General features: G+C 40.3%; 1 protein-coding gene across 1 annotated transcript in view; it reads left to right on the forward strand.

Moving 5' to 3' along the window:
- The window catches only part of KAT2B (lysine acetyltransferase 2B), a 97944-nt gene that overhangs the window by 34966 nt on the left and 41854 nt on the right, over positions 1-21124 (forward strand). Inside the window, exons 3-5 of the mRNA XM_090284386.1 lie at positions 10591-10736; positions 14333-14425; positions 15763-15944. Coding sequence (XP_090140512.1) covers positions 10591-10736; positions 14333-14425; positions 15763-15944 — 421 coding nt within the window. The remainder of the gene's footprint in view (positions 1-10590; positions 10737-14332; positions 14426-15762; positions 15945-21124) is intronic.

The raw sequence follows: 21124 nt of genomic DNA on the forward strand, positions 1-21124 counted from the left end.
TCAGGGAAAGTAAACAGCTGGCATTAACAATTACATTAGAATTTATTTCTCGAATAGTATGAAGTATGAAGGGACTACCACTATTTTTTTTTTTGTTATGGACTATTTCAGACATTCAGATCCTAGGCAAATCATTTGACCCAATACATTTTCTTTGGCTTTACCACATTTGCCTAGACCTCTGCCACTTAGTCACTCCTTAGTTCCCATTTACACATGTACTGTGCAGATGCCAAATGACATGGTGCTCAGCCAGCATGCTGACACAGCCACCTGAGTTAGCATATTTCTCTTGGCTCGCTGTCCTCTGTTTTTTTAATGCTGCCTTTTACACACAGGTCTCAGAGTTGTCAGGACCTGTGGTTCTGGGACAGCTGGAGGGAAGGGGATAAACTGATAATATTTTTCCTGCTTGATATAAGTTACTTTCGCCTGCTTTGCTCTGATCATGAAGTCCTGTTCATTTTCTCTCCGTGTGCCCCCCTCTAGCTGCCTGAATTCAGGCTTGTTCTCTGTATTCTTTGGCTGTATCTGTAGCAACTCCTGGAGTACTTATCTCCATTCTTGTGCACCCAAGTTCCCAAGGAAGTAGTGATCTACTCTGATCCCATTCTCCAGCCTAACTCCTCTGAGTTTCCCCTCAACTAAGTCTGCCTTTAGCTGAGCATGCCGGATTGCTCGGGCCTCTACTGTCTGGCCTTCTTCCCACCACCCATGTTGCGTTTTGACCACCAGGCTGTTCCATGTTCTTTACACTTCCTCCTACCTCTACCTTAGATGTAGAGGCCCACACCACCTGCAAGCCCTTCCCTTCATTTTCTGCCAAGGGAACCCTACTCGCCTTCAAGGTTTCAGTACTCTAGAACTCAGTAGAGAGAATAGGCACCTTCTTGGAGCTCGATTGCAATGAATCTTTTTGGATAACTATAATTATCTGTACCATTGTTGGTTTTCTCTATTGGACTGAGATTAAGGACTGACTTTTGCTCTAGTTCCTAATGTATTTAGTTCCTTCGTTGATAAATATTCATTAAATTCAGTAATAGTAACAAGGTGGCTGGTTGCTTGTATTTGCAGAAGCTTTCACGGTTTATCATCTGTACCTGCACAGCTGACACAGTAGTCACTAGACTCGTGTGGTGCTGAGCACTTGGAATGTGGCTAACTTGAATTGAAATGTGCTGCAAATGTTAAAAGCACATGGTTTTAAAGTCTCTGAATGACAAAAGGATGTAAAATGTTAATAATTTTTTATATTGAGTACACATTGAAATGAATAATCTAGTATGTATTAGATTAAATAAGATGTATTATTAAAATTAATTCCACCAATTTCTTTAACTCTTAAAGTGGCTGTAGAATATTTAAATGGACATATGTGGCTTACATTATATTTTTACTGGACTCAGTTCACCTAAAGGACTCTTAATCTTAAATTTTTCTTTTTCTCCATTCCAGAGGTGAGATTACAAAAGATGAAACCATTTTTAAACTATAAGCCTTTTGCACATTGTTAATTCAGAAGGTTTCATTAAAGAAATTTGTTTTACCCCTTTTAGTCTTGACCTCAAATTCCCATGAACCAGAAATGTATTTGAACAGCTTACAAATCCTACAGATGCCATGCCGTTTGCTTTCTTTCCAGTGAAAGGAGCCAGAGACACATTAGCTGCTGGCCGGGCTGCTGCCTGTTCATCCTGCCCAGCATGTGAGGACTGGCAGGCTGTCCTCAAGAGAAGTGCAGGCCAGTGGTACATGGAACCAGAGCTTAGTGAGGGTCACAACACACAGTGACAATGCACTCCCTGTTCCCAGCAAGGCAACAGCTGCGCCATGATTCTTAACAGCAGGCTTTTGGTGGTTCACTCTGTGGCACCCTGGGTATTTGCAAGTCTGACACAGCACTGAGAGGTGCCATGGTACACCCTTCTGGAGAGATGTAAAGACAGCAAAGCCTTCCCCTGTCCTCTGACTCACATGTCCCCTAACCCCTGCCCTCCACACATGACCATGGGGAGTGAGCTTTTCCCAAGAGTCAAGGGTTGGCCCTTTTTGGGTAATACCGTTGCTTTGTACCAGGCTCTTGAAAGACTATTTGAAATGAAAGCAGGGTGGTGTACATTTGATAATCAAATTCCAGGTGGAGGAAAGATTTTTAAAAAAACTTTTTATTTGGAAATAATTTTAAACTTACAGAAAAGTCTTGAGAATGAAAAGAAAGAACATCCTGTATCTCTTTTGCCCATATTTACCTACCGTTGTCAGACATGGACTGGAGCCAAGGTGGTCTGCCAGACTGGTCTGGACTCGGATTCTTGCAAAATCATGAGAAAAGAATTTCAGGGACTCTCGCATAGGAGCACCTGAGGTATAGTGGAAGATTTACTCAAAGTGGAAGGGCACAGTTGCCCCTGAAGAGACTGCTGCATTGCTGCATCCATGACCAGGCGGCTTAGCTACGTCTTGTTGCAGAAGGGGTCCAGCCTCTGGGGCCACACCAAGCCCAGAAGGAGGGCCAGGACCCAGAGTTGCTGTGCTATTAACCTAGAACCAGCACCTGAAGCTTCAGTAGTCTTCCTCTTAGCCTTTCTCCTGTGGCCCGCTTTTGACACTGTGCTTTGTCTAGTGTGGCTGCCACGCCCAGGCCCGTGTGGCTGCTACAGAGAGAAAACATGGATGTCTCGGGCCTTTGTTAAGCTTTGATTATATATACTTGGATTTGGGAGTGGGTAGGCTTCCTTTCAAACTATCCAGCCTCTTTCCTGGCTTTTCCTGGGGCTATGCTGGTGCCTCCCCCTATCCAGTCCCTTTCCTGGACCTCATAGGATTCTGTGCTCTTAACCTATTTGATCCTCTTTCCAGATTTTCCCAGGCTAGACTCCTTCCCTTTATGGTTGCCATTTTAGCTTCCTACTGTGCATGCCTAAAAGTTCTGCTTCGTCATCTGGCTTCTACTGCGCATGAGCTTAGTAGGAGGACCTACCCTGTGCCATCTGACTCCTACTGCACATGTGCCCAGCACAGGAATTTCCCCCTTACCCTTTATTACCCCCATTGGTAATGTGGTTAACGGATGCTGGTTGTTCACCAAGAGATTGGAAAGCCAGTTTTTCCTGCCTGCTCAGGATTAAGTCCCATGGGTCTGTTCCCTGGGGTGACTGTGTAGCTTTCTAGTTATTCAGTCTTAGCCAGTTTAGCTCTTCTTTTTTTTTTTTTAACCTAACTGGCTACCTATGCTAACACTACTAGTAACACTACTAGTCCTATTTGCTTTGTCAGTTTCTCATATACACACATAAACATACATGCACACAAATATACACACATTATCTATATGGGTGTGTGTTTATGTATATATATGTACTAGTCTGTCCTGAAAAAGTCCAGCCATTGTAAATATAACGAAAATAGTTTGTGCCACATCTATGAAACCTCACAGCCAGGGAGAGTGGACTACTTTACGGTACTAGTCAGTGGGGGCAGTAGACACTGTTGAGTGAGCATGTGTGCTATGTGGCTGTTAAATTCAAAATGAGCGCATAGAGCAGTGAATCTGCACCAAATTTTGCATAAAGCTTGAACATTCCTCCACGGAAACTATTCAGATGATTCAGAAGGCCGCAGCTCTGGGCCACTGGTGATTGGCAGCTTCATCACGACAACGCGCCTGCTCATGCATCACGTCTTGTGCAGTGTTTTTTGGTGAAACATCAAATCACCCAGGTGACTCAGCCCCACTTAAGCCCAGATTTGATGCTTTGCAACTTCTGGCTGTTCCTAAAACTAAAATCACCTTTGAAAGGGAAGAGATTTCAGACCATAGATGAGATTCAGGAAAATACGATAAGGCAGCTGATGGCGACTGGGAGAACAGTGTGAGGTCCCCAGGTGCCTACTTTGAAGGGGACTGAGGCATCCTTGTGCTATGTGTACAATGTGTCTTCTGTATTCTTCACTAAATGTCTTTTTTTCATACTACGTGGCTGGATACCTTCTGGACAGACCCCATATGTATGAGTCTGTACATATGTGTGTATATTTGTACGTGTATAGTTCTTTTTTTCCTGGATCACATGAGAATAAGTTGCATATACGTCATGGCCCCTTTTCCCTAAATATTTAAGTATATACTTCCTAAAAATAAGGATATTCTTTTACATAACCTCAGTTCAGTTACCAGCTTCAGGACATTTTAACATTAATACTTTATTTAATTTACTGTTTGTATTCCAAGTTTATCAGTTAACCCCAAAATGTTCTTTATAGCATATATTCTCCTCATTAAGCATCTAATGTAGAATCACATATATATTTAGTTGTTATATGAAAGGAAAACAGTTTGCCTACTCAAACTCAACAGTTCTGGCATCCAGTGTGTGGGTTTTTCCACACCAAGCAAGTCTCCAATGGACACCGAATGGATGTCCTATAATTGAACTCAATCCTGACACTAACTGCTTGTAGTTAGTGCAGACCCCACAGGTTAAGGCCTCAGTCCCTCTTCTTACTTCAGATGCCAATCTCAAGCCCAAGTTACTACCTGTGCTTCTGATTGACCTGCTGTAAATTGGAGGTTCCCATGAGCCCCTCCACAAGTTTGATAATTTCCTGGAGTGGCTCACAGAACTCAGGAAATCAGTTTACTTTTTAGATGACCAGTTTATTATAAAAGGATGCAACTCAGGAACAGCTGGATGCAAGAGATGCGTAGGGCAGGTTATGGCGGAAGGAGCATGGAGTTTCTGTGCTTCTTCAGGGTGCCACCCTCTCAGTACCTCCATGTGTTGGCCAACCTGGAAGCTCTCTGACCCCTTCAGTTAGGGTTTTTATGGATGCCTCCTCATGAAAGCATGATTGATTAAATCAATGGCTATTAGTGATTAACTTAACTTCCTTACCCTATCCCCTCCTGGAGGTGGAGGGGATGGCCTGAAAATTCCAACTCTTTAATCATTTTTTTGGTTACCCTGGCAACTAGTATCCCCTCCCTCGCATCCTTAGGGGGTTTCCAAAAGTCAATTAATATAAGCTCAGGTTTAGTTGAAAGGGACTTGTTATAAGACACTCCTTTCACCTTTATTGCTCTCATTTCTTATGAAATTCCAATGGGTTTAGGAGCACTCTGCCAGGAAAGGGAATTAAGACCAAATATACTTATTTCTTCTTATAAATCACAGTATCAAAGCAGGTCTCTTTAGCCTCCTTTAATCGGTAACAGTTCCTCAGCCTTTTTCTTTTATGACTTTGACATGTTGGTGGAGGGATGTTTTAAATTGAAAAACAAACCTGACAAAGAGCTGGTAGAAAGTACATTTTGTTATCTTTTGTTCAGGTAGGAAGACCTTTGCAAGCAAGACCTTAAAGAAATGCCAACCATAGATTAGACTTGTAAAAAGTTTAAAATTCCTGTACAACCAAACCAACCAACCAAACAAAAACCCCAACAAAATCCAGGAGCATTTGCAGTGAATATGACATAAAGTTCTTTCAAGGCAAAAAATAAACAAAAACAAAAACAACCACAAAAACATCCTTAAAAGGCAAGCAGAGGATATGAATAGGCATTGCCTGGAAGAACAATTACAAATAACTGGTAACATGAAAAACAACTCCAAGGGCATTCCAATGAATGCAGATAAAAACACTGGGGGACCTGAATTAATTTTTTGAAACGTTGATTAAATTATTGAGAATGATTCTCCAATGTTGGCAAGGGTGGGGAAAGGGGTATTCTCTCACACTGATGGTGTAACAGATGATGATGATGCAAACTTTATTGGGGGGGGGATTAGGGAACATATATCAAGGCTTTAAATAACAAAGATTTTGTGTTATGAGTTCTATGGCAGATTAACTACTATCGATTTGTGCACTGTAGTTTACAGATTTTTATTTCACTTTATTATTATTTTTACTTTTAATAATGCTTCCAGACTTGTGTAGCAGAGGAATAAACTTTACTCTCTTACGTTCTTTTGGCTGATCTAATAATTTAATTGACATGAGACAGGTTAATGAGAAAAAATAACCAAGTTTAATTACATACATCCACATGGTAATTCCACATACAGGAGAGAATCAGAGACCCCCACATACATAAGAGGTTCCAAGACAGAAAGTTAAAATGAAGTATATATGACATTCTGAGCTAAGAATGAGGTAAGGCACTTTGGGGCTTCAGAGGGGAAGTAGGTCATTATGGATATTAACAGATGTTCAGTAATTAGTAGTTTGCCCTGCCGTATAGAGTGGTCAACAAAAAGTTATTTCTGGTGATAACTCTTATTATGGGCAAGGCCTGTAATTTAAATTCTTTAAGAGAGAGGAAAAAGTTTCTCATGAGCCTCAGGATCTTGATTGCCTTTAACTCAAAATAATTCATATGTTGTAGTGAAACATTTTGGGAGCCCTTTACTAAACCCCCACACTTGTAAATAGTAGAGGTATATATCTCTTTAAGAAAACATGCTTTCAGATAGTGGAAGTGAACCTATTTGCATCAAAAATGCTTCTTTAGAAAAGATTAAGAGAAGGGTTTTTTTCAATAATGAGTGACCTTTTTTTGGTTAAATAAGAGTTGATTTTCAGTACAATAAATAGTTTAATTTTACAGTTAGAGTGAAGTGTGCACCTGGGTGTTGGCATGGGTTGGGATTGGTTGTGGGCTCCTGAGTAAGTCCTATTCTGGTCAGCAGCCCTAAGGAGTTAAGAGCAGTCTTCAGATTTGGTAGCAGAGGGAAGTCTGCACACTCTGTTGGTACCGTGGACTTGAGATCCCAATGACCGCAAAGGAAGGAATGGGGGTGACTCTGAGAATTGGGAAGCTGAGCTGAATCTGGTGACTGGCAGTACATGGAAGGTAAAGGACAGGGAACGAATGAATGGTGGGCTCCTTGGCAGAAACAGGGCAGGCAAGAGGGAGACACTCTTTGGAGGAGGGCCATGAGGCTTTTACTGCTCAAGTCGAGTTTTCCAGGGCAGTGGAACACCCTCATCGTTGGGATGGGAAGGCTGTGAGGTGGGTGTAGTGACGATCCAAGCTTGAGAGGTTAGCTGGTGATACGGATTTGGTGAGAGGAAAAAGCCGAGAGTTAGATGTTCAGAGACTGAAAAGAAGTCTTGGTCAAAAGGAGCCCATGGTGGGAGAGTCTGGGAACATGTCATCCAGGAGACTAAGTATTCAGTATGTATAGTGTAGTCATAACTGTTCTTACCTGGCTTTCTTATGACAGAGAAGCTTCTCTTTCATAGCAATTGTCCAGACCTTCCATTTTCCTTCTCAAGCAGATGGTTCACTCCCTCTACTTTCTTCTAATCTTCTCTCACCCCCTCATTCATTCTACGAAGCTTAACCCTTTCCATGCGATGTCACCTTTCTGCCTTGGTTTACCCCTTTCCACTACGTTTCCTTCATTCTCAGATGAAGAGAAACCCGTCTCTGCTGTAAAAGTTCCCCTTATTTGTCCACCCTGCTCCCTTCTGGGAAACTTGCTGCTTTCTTTACATTTCCCTGCATCTCCAGCTCCTTATTCCTTCGTACTGTGGGTTACACACAGAGAATTGAGGAGAGATCATGGATTCACTCCTCAACAGAGTCAGAGGGAAATGAACCTCCTCAGGTCTCACTTCTTTTTATTTATTTTTTCAAGATTTTATTTATTTGTTTTTAGAGAGGGAAAGAGAGGGAGAGAAACATCAATGTGTGGTTGCCTCTCATGCACCCCCAACTGGGGACCTGGCCCAGAACCCAGGTGTGTGCACTGACTGGGAATCGAACCGGCAACCCTTTAGTTCACAGGCCAGCACTCAATTCACTGAGCCACACCAGCCAGAGCAGGTCTCACTTCTTAAGCATTTTAATTGTTATCTGGTTTACTTCTCAAAATATGTGATGAGATCATTTCGAACTAGCTTTCAAACCATGGAGCCCAACAAGGGGAGGGCCTTCTGAAAACAGGAGTTTCCAGCTCCATTTCAGAGCAGGTCTTTCTAACTCTGATTAAGAATTCATTTGGGTAAAGTGTTTTGTGGGTTAATGAAAAGAGAGCTACTGGTTTTAACAATAAATTATGGCATGTTCTTCCGTGAATTTAAACCCCATTATATGTTAGCACCTCAGAGTGTTTCATCTGAAGAAATTTATGTTATATTGTAGACTGCTTCTTTTCATAGCTTATCACTGGAAAGAGATGAAAACACTGCAAGGTAAAAATAGTCTTAAATAAAATTATTTCTGTAAATAACTGACATAAAAATCTTGACCTAATTATCTCCAGAATGAGGCTTATCTCCCAAAGGCTTCAGACTCACCTCAAGGGGAATGTTTCAGTCTTCAGAAAAGAATGGCCTGGCAAACATACTACTTAAAAGGAAGTCTAATTTTGGGTGTCTTTTAGAATGTGAGGAAACCACATAATGTATAGCCAAGTGTAAACTAATAGATTTAAATATTAATATTTGTGTTTATACACACATATATATTTGCAGTTTTCCTATGATGCAGATCATTTATGTTCTAGAAACACTTGGGTCAATTACTCCTTTTCTATTTGATTATGTAATAATACAGTGTTGGCATTTTCAAGTTTAGATGCATCATTAGATTTACTCTGCAATACCTAAGGCAGACAGATCACCAAAATTTCCTTCCTCCCTCTTATGTTTTAAAAATGCTCTCTAGGGGTGCACACACTCATCACCAGTGCTCATGACCTTAGGCGCATCACTCTGCCTTTCCATTACTTTTCTGGATTAGAAAGAAATTTAAGTTGGGTTGTCTCTGTCCCTCTAATTTAAACCCCATTGATCTGGTTTCTTCATGGACCTTTGGAAGGCCCACTCTCAGTATTTAATCCTCTTAACTCTCTGAAATTGCTTTTGATCTGATACCTTAGTTTGAACTCCCTCAGAAGCAGACTGCCAGACAAGGATTTGAGTGCATGTAGTTTATTCGGGATGAAGGTAGGGAGCGGCAAAGTGAGACGAGGAGGGTAAGGTGGTCAGCGAAGGGTGAGTTACTAAGCCAGCTCCCACTGTGGAAACCGGTGCTTAAGTCTAGGGGAAAATGTGGGAGCCGGCGCAGAATGCTTGCCTCACAGTTACTCCATCTGAGGGGTGGGGAGCGCTGTTTATACTCTTAACTTTTCTAGTCTTTGGTTGAAGGCTGTTCTTTGGGGTCCAAGTGCATGGCAGAGATTATTACAGATTGGAAGCCAGGAGGTGTGCCCTGAAATGGTAGGGAAGGGGGTTTGGGTAGGGCATGTGCAGCATTTTCTATCCCAGGCTCCTGACTGAGCTTTGTGGTTTAATGTCAAGAGCACTGTGGTTTCGGGAGTAGACCGGTGCTCATTGATACCTCACAGGTATTTCTCAATAACTTTTAGTCCCATCTCCCTTTAAAAAGGCAAAGAAAAGCCTGTCGCCCTTGTATGCATATTAGTCTTTCTTTAAAGTTCCCCCCAAGCACTTCTTTGTCTAAGCAGGAGCACACCAAGAGCAGCACCAAAGAGGATCATGCTCATTCTGCATCAAGTGTAGGGATAAGTGCTGGGGTGATGGAAAGGAGAGACAGGATCCTGGCCCAGAGGAGCTCGTGGGCTAGCGGGTGATTATTGGATGACTTCACCAGAGAGGCCTTTTCAAGTGGGAAAGGACCCGAAGTGAATCAGCTAATTAGAAAACATTTGTTTATGGGTGCTTTAGAATTTGGGCAAACATTCTTCACTCAGGCCCTGGTTCTTCCTTGTTGGCTGAATGACACGGGATGAAACAGCATTCAGTCTCTCAGAGCCTCAGTTTCCTCAGCCATCAAACAGGATAACTGACACCTATGTTATGGGATTGTTTGAGGATTAAATAAGATGACCTTGAAAACCTGACTGGGTTTGGGTAGAAGAGAGGATGGGGACATGGGAGAGAAGGTCAATGGATTAGTTACTTAACTATAGTAAGACGACAAAACAGAGGTAGGAAAAGTGGGTTTAGGGTCTTGGTCATGGAGGATGTTCAAGTTCAAGCTCTAATAGGAACTTTACTGCAGAGATAGTGATGTTTCAGTGTGTCTCAGAAAGGCTGAGGGAAAGGACCTTCATTTAGTCTTTATAGTGATGTGATATTTTTGGCTGATTGAACTGTACACACAGGATATAGAACTAAACTTTCAGGGAGCTTGGTTTTAATGCCCCTCAACCACAAACCCCCAAATCCCAGATCCACCTTTAGGACCACAGAACCCTCTTGATGTGGTGGCGAATTTGCTGATGTGGAAACACTTAAGAATTTAACACTATCATGACCAGACTTGGTGCTAATGAGTTCTGGATTTTAAATATACTTTAATATTAGAATATGTTAGCCACTGGTTCATTTTTGAGGCAAAGGCTCAATCAAGTGTCAGTTTCTTAATTACAAGTCAGTTTTGTGAGAAAACTTAGCTCTTACAGGGGTTCAGAAATTTCCTCTATTTCCCATGCAACCTAATGGATTGGTGTCCTTGAAGGTTTGTGAGAGAGAACCTTCCATTTTGAAGTCAAGAATATTTGCAGTTTCCAACTAACTTCTCACATATGTTCCTTTGATCTTTGTCCTAAGCTGCCCATGTTTCCCACCTGGAGAACGTGTCCGAGGAAGAAATGAACAGACTCCTGGGAATAGTGTTGGATGTGGAGTATCTCTTTACCTGTGTCCACAAGGAAGAGGATGCAGACACCAAACAAGTTTATTTCTACCTATTCAAGGTGCGATTTTAACCTCGTAAAAAAGCTTTTCTTCTTTCTCTCATTGTTCGAATGTGCTCAGTTTCTGGACGCCAGGTCATGGGTGGGAAGACTCTCAGCTCACGGCACATTTTGCCCTCAGGGTTTGCTGAAGCATGCGTTTCTTCATGATGCACCTTATGTTGAACACGTGACTCTCCTTGAGAGCCTTCATACTTGTATGCAAAGTTCAGTGTCTTCCTTTGCTTATGCTTACAGATTTCCACCCTTCCATCCATCCATCTATCCATTCATTCATCCACCAAATGTCTACTGCACACCTGCTCTGTGCATGGCGCTCATGTAGGCATGAGGGATAGATCAGTGGGCAAAAAAGCCTTTGCCCTCACGGAGTTTACATTTCAGTAGAAGAGGCAGACAACCAATGAGTAAATAATATATTTGCAGGTGGTGCTAAGTGCTGTGAAGAGAAACAAAGTAGGGTAAGTGGAATCAGAATGGCAGGGATGGTAGTGGGTGGGGGACCATTGTAGTGAGGAAGGGCAGTTAGGAAAGACCTCTCTGAGATGACAGTTGAGCAGAAAGGCAAATGGGATGATAGGAGCCATCCCTGAACAGGGTTGGGGGAAGAGCCTTCCAAATGGCAGAAAGAACAAGCGTCTGGGCTGTGCACCAGGAGAGCTTGATGTATAATGTGGGAAAAGCAAGGAGGCCAGTATGCAGCCTGGTGAGCAAAGGGAGGCTGGGAGGAGATAGGGTCAGAGGGTGGTGTGAGGGTCTTGACTCTTATTCAAGGGGAACAATCAAGAATTTCCAAATTTGTCTGGTATCTTACCATTCTTCTCTGCGTCTTGTTGACACGAGTCACCGATTAGTGCTCCCATTCCTCGTAGCTGCGTCCCCATGACTCTACCTCAGTTCCTTTGGATCGGGTCCCTTCCTTTCTCAGAGACATACGTCTCCCCAGGCTTCTGATTGCAGTCAGACTGACAGATGCGGGAGGGAAGCTGGTGGTGGGAACAGACAGAAAAACTTAAGGCTGCCAAAAATATATTCAGAAAGAAGGATGATGAAAGGGATAATTAAAAAAAAAAAAACTTGTTTATTGAAGGCACTATTATGTTGCAGTGTGTAACCTTTATAAGTGTCTTTAAAAAAAAACAAAAACACTACTTAGAGCTTATAGCCAGGAAAAGTGTGCTGCTTCTAATGAGTGCTGGGCTTTATTTTATATGACAAGCTCAGATAAATTTTCCATTGAGTTCCCTCCTTTGCTTTTGCTGCAAGGAATCTCGGTGAAAATTTTGTGCCCAATTCCTATAACTTTTTTTTGTTGTTGTTTAGATGTACTTGATACACTGTTTTCCCTTTTTATTAACTAATGGGTTTTTGGGGGTAGAGAAGGGATAGGAGTGGAGAATTATATTTTTAAATTTTGGGGTCATATGGGGATATTAACTCTAAAAAGGTTAATTGGGGAGCGAAAAGAAGAAGAAGGAGAGAGAGAGCGAGAATGTATGAGTGAATAATTGAATTCCCCGCAGCCATTAGTAGGCACTAGGCTATTCCAGGTGACAATTTGTTGACATGGCTGTGAGGCCCGAGTCATCAAGATTGAACCCTGGCAGGTTCATACGGTTTAGAGCTTCTTTGGAAAAAGATCTTAGTTGAAGGAAAACAACACTTGCATGACTGCAGCTATTATTTGTCTTGGAACTAAGCTCCCTGGCAGTCCCCTGCCGCCCTGTTGGAAGGGAAGGTGGTGTCAAGGTTTCCATCCTGTCAGCCTCCTCTTGGTTCTGTTTATAACCAGCCGAGTAGGCCAGAACGCACTGCTTTGCTTGCAAGTATGTTCTCTCTCTCTCTCTCTCTCTCTCTCTCTCTCTCTCTCATATCTTTAACAGTACAAATATTTGCTTGGGGAACAAAATCCAAAATATTCAGCATTCTCTCTCTTCCCTTCCCTTCCCCTCCCCCCAAATCATTCTTTGGGCAAATAAGTTCTAAATCATCCTTCCTTAACTTTTGAAAGGCAGCTCCTGTGTCTCATAATGGAATGGAAATGTAGTATACATTTTAGTAGCATTAAAACAAAATTTAAGTCTTAAGGGTTGAAACTAAACTCAGCGAAAAGCTGCTTGCTAAAACTCAGTGTATCCTAGTGCCTATGAATGTGGCTCTGGAGCCCAACTCTGGATTTAAATCCAGCTCCATCACTTACTAAATGTGACCTTGGGCTGGTCATTCTCTCTCAGTTTCCTTATCTGTAAAATACAAACAAGAATAGCACATACATCAAAAGATTGTTAAGACTCTTAAATTAGCTCATATGTACAAAGAACTACAAAGAGTGCCTGACAAAAGTAACAATGTAAATGCTTGCTGCTATTATTAAAATTTGTTTATATCCCAGCTTTATTCTTTTGTAGAAAATGAGATTCAACATCTCCCCAATTCATCAGTTTATCTCCAAATTGAAACCCCCAATGGGCCAAGTTCCCAAAAGGTCTTATTTTTACTGGGGGAAAAGAAGACTATGAGAATTATTTGTATTTAAATTTTGTGATCAATTTTTATATATCTTTAGAACCACATACAATGATGTATTGCACATTTGTTTTTGTAAAGATGGGCATAATACAGCACAGGATCAACAAATGCCCTACACTAATAATTTACATGCACCCCTAGAGGCAACTGAAGCCCTTGTTGTAGTTCATACCCAGTGGGGACACCTGGTGACCTTCAACCTTGTGGGGTTGTTCATTTTTGTTAACTCCTAGGAGAATGGTTGCCTTGTTTTGTTTCTATTGAAAAGGCAGTAAGTTGAGAGAAGAGGGAAAAAAAGTAACTTCAATAAATTCAGGGTCATATATCATAATCGGCCCACATGTAAAGGTTACAGAAGATTTGAGCAAAAGTGGAAGATAAAGCATTTTAATATTGAATTTATTTTCAAATTAGGTCTTGATTAGTGGCTCTCTGTTCTCTCTTCTCTCTATTTGCTCTTTGAGGGCTTGGAATTCCAATGGCAGGGATTAGAGCAGTGTTTTGTTTGGTGGGTATTGAGATGCCAGAACCCTTGGCCTGCATTCTGTGGGCGAAGAGGAAATGAAAAGAGACTGCAACAGTGAAAGTTGCCAGTTGAGAGCCCTGCAAAATTCCTTTCAAAGAGCCTGAGCCCTAGATTATGCCTGTGTTATACAGCTGCTACAGACAGCCCCCCCCCCCCCATTTGTGCAAAATGGGCCTTGACCTTTCAGGGGCTTAAACAAGACCCTCCAGAGTGTCAGCACATCTTTAGGGCTCTGGATACCCACGTGCAAAGTTTGCAGTGTATACCCAGGCTCTGGGTCAGTGGAAGGCCAGAAACAGAGTGGGGAGGGGGAAAGTGACTAGTATAGAGGTGTCTGGTGACCACTACTGGGTGCTCTAGGGTGTGAGCAAATTTGGGTTACCTGGTAGTCACCCATTTTATTGATTTAAGGATTGTTTTACATGTAGTTGAGATAAATAGAACTATGATGACCTCCTTTCAAAGGCCATGAGAGAGAGAGAGAGAGAGAGAGGGAGGGAGAGAGGAGCTTTGATTGATTTTTAAAATGATTTCTTTGCAGCTCTTGAGAAAGTCTATTTTACAAAGAGGAAAACCTGTGGTTGAAGGCTCTTTGGAGAAGAAACCCCCATTTGAAAAACCTAGTATTGAACAGGTAAAAAGAAAAAAGAGAAGTCCTCCCCCCTTTTTATTGTTTTAAGGCTGAACAAACCTTTTAATCTTCTTTCACATCTTTTTTTTCTGTCCTCCGTACCTGACTTAGAGATGCTCATGTCGTCTGTAGCAATTGTCCTGGACCCTTTGGCTCAGACGTGAATACTTAATTTAATGCATGACCTAGCTTTTGTCTTTTAGGGTCGCTGTATACTCAGAATTTACTGTGTGTTTGGGGAAGGAAAAAATTAAGTAGAATATGTGATTTGTAAAAACATATGAAATGTGCTTTTTCTTGGTTTTCATGTTTAAAAATTAAGCCTTTACCCTTTTGCTTGGCTTTGTCTGAAAAAGCTTGTTGCTGTGAGGAAAATCAGTAGCAATGTGGAAAAACTGTACGTCCAGCAAAAATGCAAAAATGAAATGAGGTTTTTGTGTCCAGAAATTGCCTTCCTGCTACATTCTGATTCCTGGAAAGAAGTCAGTTTACTCAGGGACTCTGTCAACATGTGTCGACTTTTTCTGTTAGGTGTTGTCAGTCTCTTTCATCAGCATCACCTTTTAACCTCTCATTGTTCGGCTGAATAAATCTCATACTGTTGACTGAATTTCTTGATGAGGATGATTATAGAAGACGTGACATCAGAGTACTTACCAATAAATGTATTTTTATCAGTTTTCAATAGAAGAAATTTTGTCTACAAATTCTATTAAGAATTCATTATTTTTTTAAAATTTGGAATTAGGTTAGATGAGACTGTTTTGCAGACAGATTCAGTTGATCCTTAGATTCTTTTAAAAGCTCATAATTTTGAATAAGATTTGTTTTTTGGGGGGGGTAAGCTTGCTGAAACTTGAGAGTGACAGTAAAGAGTTTAAACTCTAGTGGAGTTTAGGTTCAATGGAAGGTATACTAGTAGCCTTTTCATTAAAATTTTGCTAATATAAAAACAGTATCCAAAAACCTCATTATATGTCAGTTACTGTGTTGATAGTACAGCAAAGAATTATTCTGCAAAATAGTCATATTTTATTGTTTAAGGGGTTCTGACCTTTTCAGTCTGCGATTTTGATTTTCTTTTTAACTTGTCAGGATTATAGCAGGCATGGAATTGCAACTCACAACCTCTCTGTCTTGTCACTTTTCATTCGCTGTGATCTGAGGCTCAATTTCCTCTTGGCATTCCTGTTCTCTAACAGGGAAAAGGAAGAGATTTTTGTGACTAGAGAAATGTCTGTTCTTTTGCTAAGAATCCACCAATGCTGCTGACTGTGTGGGTGTTCAGAATTAATGTGATTGCAAAGCTGCATGAATAACTTGCCCTCCTTCCTTTTAAGGGTGTGAATAACTTTGTACAGTACAAATTTAGTCACCTGCCACCCAAAGAAAGGCAGACAATAATGGAGTTGGCAAAAATGTTCCTAAACCGCATCAACTATTGGCATCTGGAGGCCCCGTCTCAGCGAAGACTGCGATCTCCCAATGATGATATTTCTGGATACAAGGAGAACTACACAAGGTAATCAGGTGACCAGTTCTTTTCCCTTGGGCCCCATAGAGCACATTGCAGACACAAAATTGCTACTTGTCTCTGCAAGCAAAGGGTTGTCCAGTTATCATGGTGACACCATCAATTCAGAGAGAATGTCTCTGTGATTTGATTCTCCAGACTTCTACTTCTCATTCATATTATGGTGTTTTTTGGGGGGGGGGGGTGAGGGATACAAATCATCCAGAGCTATACTTTCCAATATGATAGTTGCTTGTCACAGGTGGCTATTGAGCACTTGAAAAATGTGATTAGGATTAATTGAGATATCTAAGATTGAACAACAAAACAAATGTAAAATATCTCATTAATAGTTTTTTAGGTTGATTACATTTTAAAATGATAATATTTTAGGTATGTTGAGTTAACTAAAATATGTTAATTTTACCTATTTCTTTTCAGTCTTTTGATGTGATTAGTGGAAAATTTTAAATTACAGACATAGCTTGCATTTTATTTCTATTGAACATTACTGATCTAGATAACTATACTATAACTGATTTTTTTAAAAAAAATTAACTTATTAGTTTTATTTATTTATTTATGTATTTATTTTTAGAAAGAGGGAGAGAAACATCACTATGTGGTTGCCTCTAACTTGCACCCCCAATTGGGGACCTGATGTGCAACCTAGTCATCTGTCCTGACCGGGAACTGAACCAGCGACACTTGGCTCACAGGCCAACGCTCAATCCACTGAGCCACAGCAGCCACGGCCCTATAACTGTAATTCTTATACAAAGATCTCATTTACAAAAAGCAATGACCATGAATATCATAAAGACTTTTTTAGAAGGTTTTATATATTTATTTATTTTAGAGGGTGCGGAAGGAAGGGAGAAAGAGAGGACGAGAAACATCCTTGTTCGGTCAATCGGTTGCCTCTTGCACGCCCCCCATTGGGGACCTGGCCTGCAACCCAGCCATGTGTCCTGATTGGGAGTTGAACCAGTGACCATTCTGTTTACTGCAGGCTGGTTCTCAATTCACTGAGCCACACCAGCCAGGGTTGAAGATTTTTTTTTTTTAAAGAAGGAAAGATCACCCTAGTCCCAGCACCATGACAGAACTAACATCATTATATATATTATCTTCTAGCCTTTGCTCCTTTAAGTAAATATTTTACATTAGTTAGAATGAAGAAGAATACAGAACTTGCATCCTTTTTGTGTCTCCACTTAATGTCATATCAAACATTTTACTGATTACATTACAGTTTGTTGAGTTGATGTACCATAATTTACCTAACTATTTCCCTATTGGTGGGCATCAAACTCTGCAACCTCTTGGATTTCACATGGTTTTTTCTAAAGTGGGAATTTATTTTTATTGCTTATGAAAAAAATAATAAAATTGCCTTAAGAAATTTTAAAATAGGCTATATGAAATAGAATGACCTATATTTGTTTTCATTAAAGAAAAGAAAGTGACTTGGATTATCCATTCTATTTACCTTTTTATACCTTTCCCCGTAGATTTTGTGGGCCCAGCAAGCTTCCTTCAGGGAGTATTATGGAGCATATGTGTATTTCTGATTTAAAGTACAGAGTGATTTCTGAGAGCCTGTAAAGACCACTTGTTCCCAGGTTATTTTCTATAATAGCAAATGACAGGTAGGAATGGATATAGTTTAAAATGAGCTTTCCTATCAGACCACTGGCCTGATTTCATGAGAACTACCCCTTTTTCCTCTCCTCTCCTTTTGCAGCATATTCAGTTTGACTTATAATGTATTTTCTCTTAATTATTGACTTTTTGAGGAATTAAAAATTTCATCAAAACCAAATTTTCAACTATATCTTCATTTCTTCACCTCCATTTCAGAGTTTATCATTAACAATAATTTCTATACTGTTGTGATTATTGTTTAAAAAAGGGTTGACATAAATCTCTCAAAAATAAATATCTTTTAACCCCAATCTGTGAACGATGGACAAAAGCTGAATATTTGTCAGAGCCCTGAAAGTATTTGCCATTCTTAACAGAGGAAAAATTCTTTCATCCTAACTGAGAATTAAATGTGAAGTAGCCTGCGAGATATTGCAATATTTTAGAAAGCAGAATAAAAATGCTATTAGCACTTAGGATTTACCAAGAAAAGGGTAGAACTTATAAATACTTAAGGAGTAATAAAACTAGAAGTAAGCTTTGGAATGAGTGATGGGTTAGAATCATGGCCCCATTCCTTTCTAAGTCTGTGTGCTTTAGACCAGTCATTTCACCTCCTTGACCTTCAGGGTCTTTCTCTGTCCAAGTCTCATACGTGTGGTAAGTGTTCCATGAGGTGGTTTGTGCGTAGTGTCTGGTGCACAGAACAGGTGCTGGGAAGGTGCTAGTCATCGATTTCCTCCCACACATACTGTTGCCTAACACTCAGTCACTGCCAACATGGGACTCCTAAGTTAGAGCATGCACCACTGAGTGAGAGTGCATTATTGGAACATCACTTTAGAATCTAAGGTAACAAGGAGAAAAGGCAGTAGCAGAGTCCTCTTCAGCCCAGCTGCCTGAGCCAACAGCTGAAGGCGGAGGAGGGGAGTCGGCCAGCGATGAAGAGAAACCTGCTGAGAGACTGAAATGAATATGCCCTGATGAGTTCTGAAACCTGTGGATTTCTAGACCAAGAGCCTCTGTTAATAATAAATAAGGAAATGAAGGTAGACAAGCCCTCCCCTGCTTCCCCTCCATCACACCGTGGTGACAAAGAAAGGGAAGTAGAAACAACCTGTGAAAATTATGAGATTAGTTGTTTCAGAGTAAACCCTCACTGCCATGACTACTTGGGAATTTAAATAACCACACACTGCTGTGACATGGTGTCTCACTGATACGAATCTTCTAAAAAATGGGTAATATTACAGTCTGCAGGCACACTGGACTTTATCTTGATGTGTAAGTGAGCCTTAGGGCCAGTAATGCTGTCTCAGCATATAATTGACAGCAATTGTGGCGGTTAGAACAAAGGGGCTGAATCTGGAGCTCACGTCAACATGAAAATGGGGTGAGATAGGATTCTTTGAGGAAAAGAGTGGACTCAGGAGATGATTATGTTCATTTCAGAGCTAAGCCTTGAACACTGACCCAATAAAAAAACTGAACATAAATTGAATAGTAAAAGTGCTTAAATTACTTACACTCTTTGTTCTGACTAAAGGAAAGATATATATTGAAAAATTTGACCTTAATGTTAAGATATACTTAAGGTTGGTCATTGATATAGGCACATATCAGATATACATTATAGATATTCCCCAGAAGTCACTGGCTTTAGAAAAAAATCTGGACAAATTTTTGAAAGTCCCTAAATTTCATGATGGTTCACTAATATAATTCCATGAAGAACTAACCTGAAAATAAAGTGTTAGAGGGATGTGACATATTAAAATACATCTGACCAACAGACCTGCTAAAGGAAAGTAGCAAATAATTTGTCTTTGATTCTGAGACATGCAGAACTTTTGAAAGTGAATGTTACCTCTATATTGGGGAGTGTGACAAAACAGGGTGAGTTAGATGTAACTAAGTTGATTTTGGTGAAATAGTTTTAGGTAAGCATTGTTCTATGAAGTATGGCCAGCCACCATGCTTACTGAGTATTCACAACTAGCCGTGTAGTCTAGGACAATGTATAGGAAGCATGGAAAGAACAGTGGACTAGGGACTAGGAGACCTAGCTTCTAGTCTGGGTTCTAATAGTAAGTAGCCTTTAGTTCAGGTGAACTAGGAGAGATCACTAAGTCCTGAGATCCTTAGGATTTTCAGTCCCGCAAGTACGTAGGATGACATGGTCTGCTGCTCTGAAACTCTGCAGTTCTGTTCTGCTTTAAAGATAGCAAGGGGATTGCAGATCATCATGATGCCATAAAAAGTGAGAGTTATTTGAACAATCAGTAAATAGTGTGCACATGCCATCGCTATTAGGTGTGCAGAAATGAATGAACTAGCCTTTCACTTCTTTTCAGAAGACCTGAAACCAGTCATTTAGGCAAAATCTTTTTCTACAGTTAAGTCTTTGGAGGAATGTGTGTGTAGAGACAAGGCACACAAGTTCCCATCTTCTGCTTTCTGTCTCACTACATGGAATGCCCCGTGTCAGTTATCAAAACAGCACAGAACACCATGCTTTGACTCAGTCTCTTTGTCTTATCAAACTTATTTGTGAAATAAGATTGATCTTGGAAATAAACATGAAACTAAACTAAAAAGTGTAAATTGAGTTCTATAAAAAGAATTTGAAGAAATAAATGGAAACTTGCTATTGGAGAAGTTTTCCTAGGTGATAAAAATCTATGCCACTTTCCTCTTACCCTGGGAAGATTAAATGACCTAGTAAGTACTTCTGGATAACATTTTTTGATTTTATGATAAGACTTATAACCTACCTTTGCTATAGCAGAAATAACATCTTTCTTAAGCAGAATCTCAGACATCTGTGACCCTTCCACAGATGGAAATGCTCTATAGAAATCATCACTGCCCAATAGTTACATAATGTGAACCACACATGTACTTTAAAATTTTCTAGTAGCTACATTTTAAAAAGCAAATAAACATAGGAAATTAATTTTTGTTTTATTTTACCCAATATATAAAAATATTATTTCACTGTGTAACACTACAAAAAATTATTAATGATATATTTTTTCTACTAAGTTTTGTAAATTCAGTGTGTATTTTGTACTTACTACACATCTCAATTCATTCACTAAATTTTAAGTGGTTGAAGCTAAATGAATGCCTACCAAAACAATAAAGTTGTGTTTAATGGGAAAATATTTTACATTGTATCCATTTAAAAGTAAATATAGAGACTGGTCCCAATGGCCATCATAAACAGATCAACAAACAAGTGCACTGTTATTGGGAATGCAAACTGATGCAGTCACTATGGAAAACAGTATGGAATTTCCTCAAGAAACTAAAAATGGAACTGCCTTTTAAACCAGCGATTCCATTGCTAGGATTACACCTGAAGAATCCTGAAATCCCAGTTCAAAAGAACCTATGCACCCCTATGTTCATGGCAGTGCTGTTTACAATAGCCAAGTGCTGGAAACAGCCTAAGTGCCCATCTGTAGATGAGTGGGTTAAAAAACTGTGGTACATTTACACAATGGAGTTCTATGTAGCAGAAAGAAAGAAGGAACTCC

This window comes from Furipterus horrens, unplaced genomic scaffold (genome assembly GCF_987537825.1).
Source record: "Furipterus horrens unplaced genomic scaffold, mFurHor1.1.pri manual_scaffold_7, whole genome shotgun sequence".
Lineage (NCBI taxonomy): Eukaryota > Metazoa > Chordata > Mammalia > Chiroptera > Furipteridae > Furipterus > Furipterus horrens.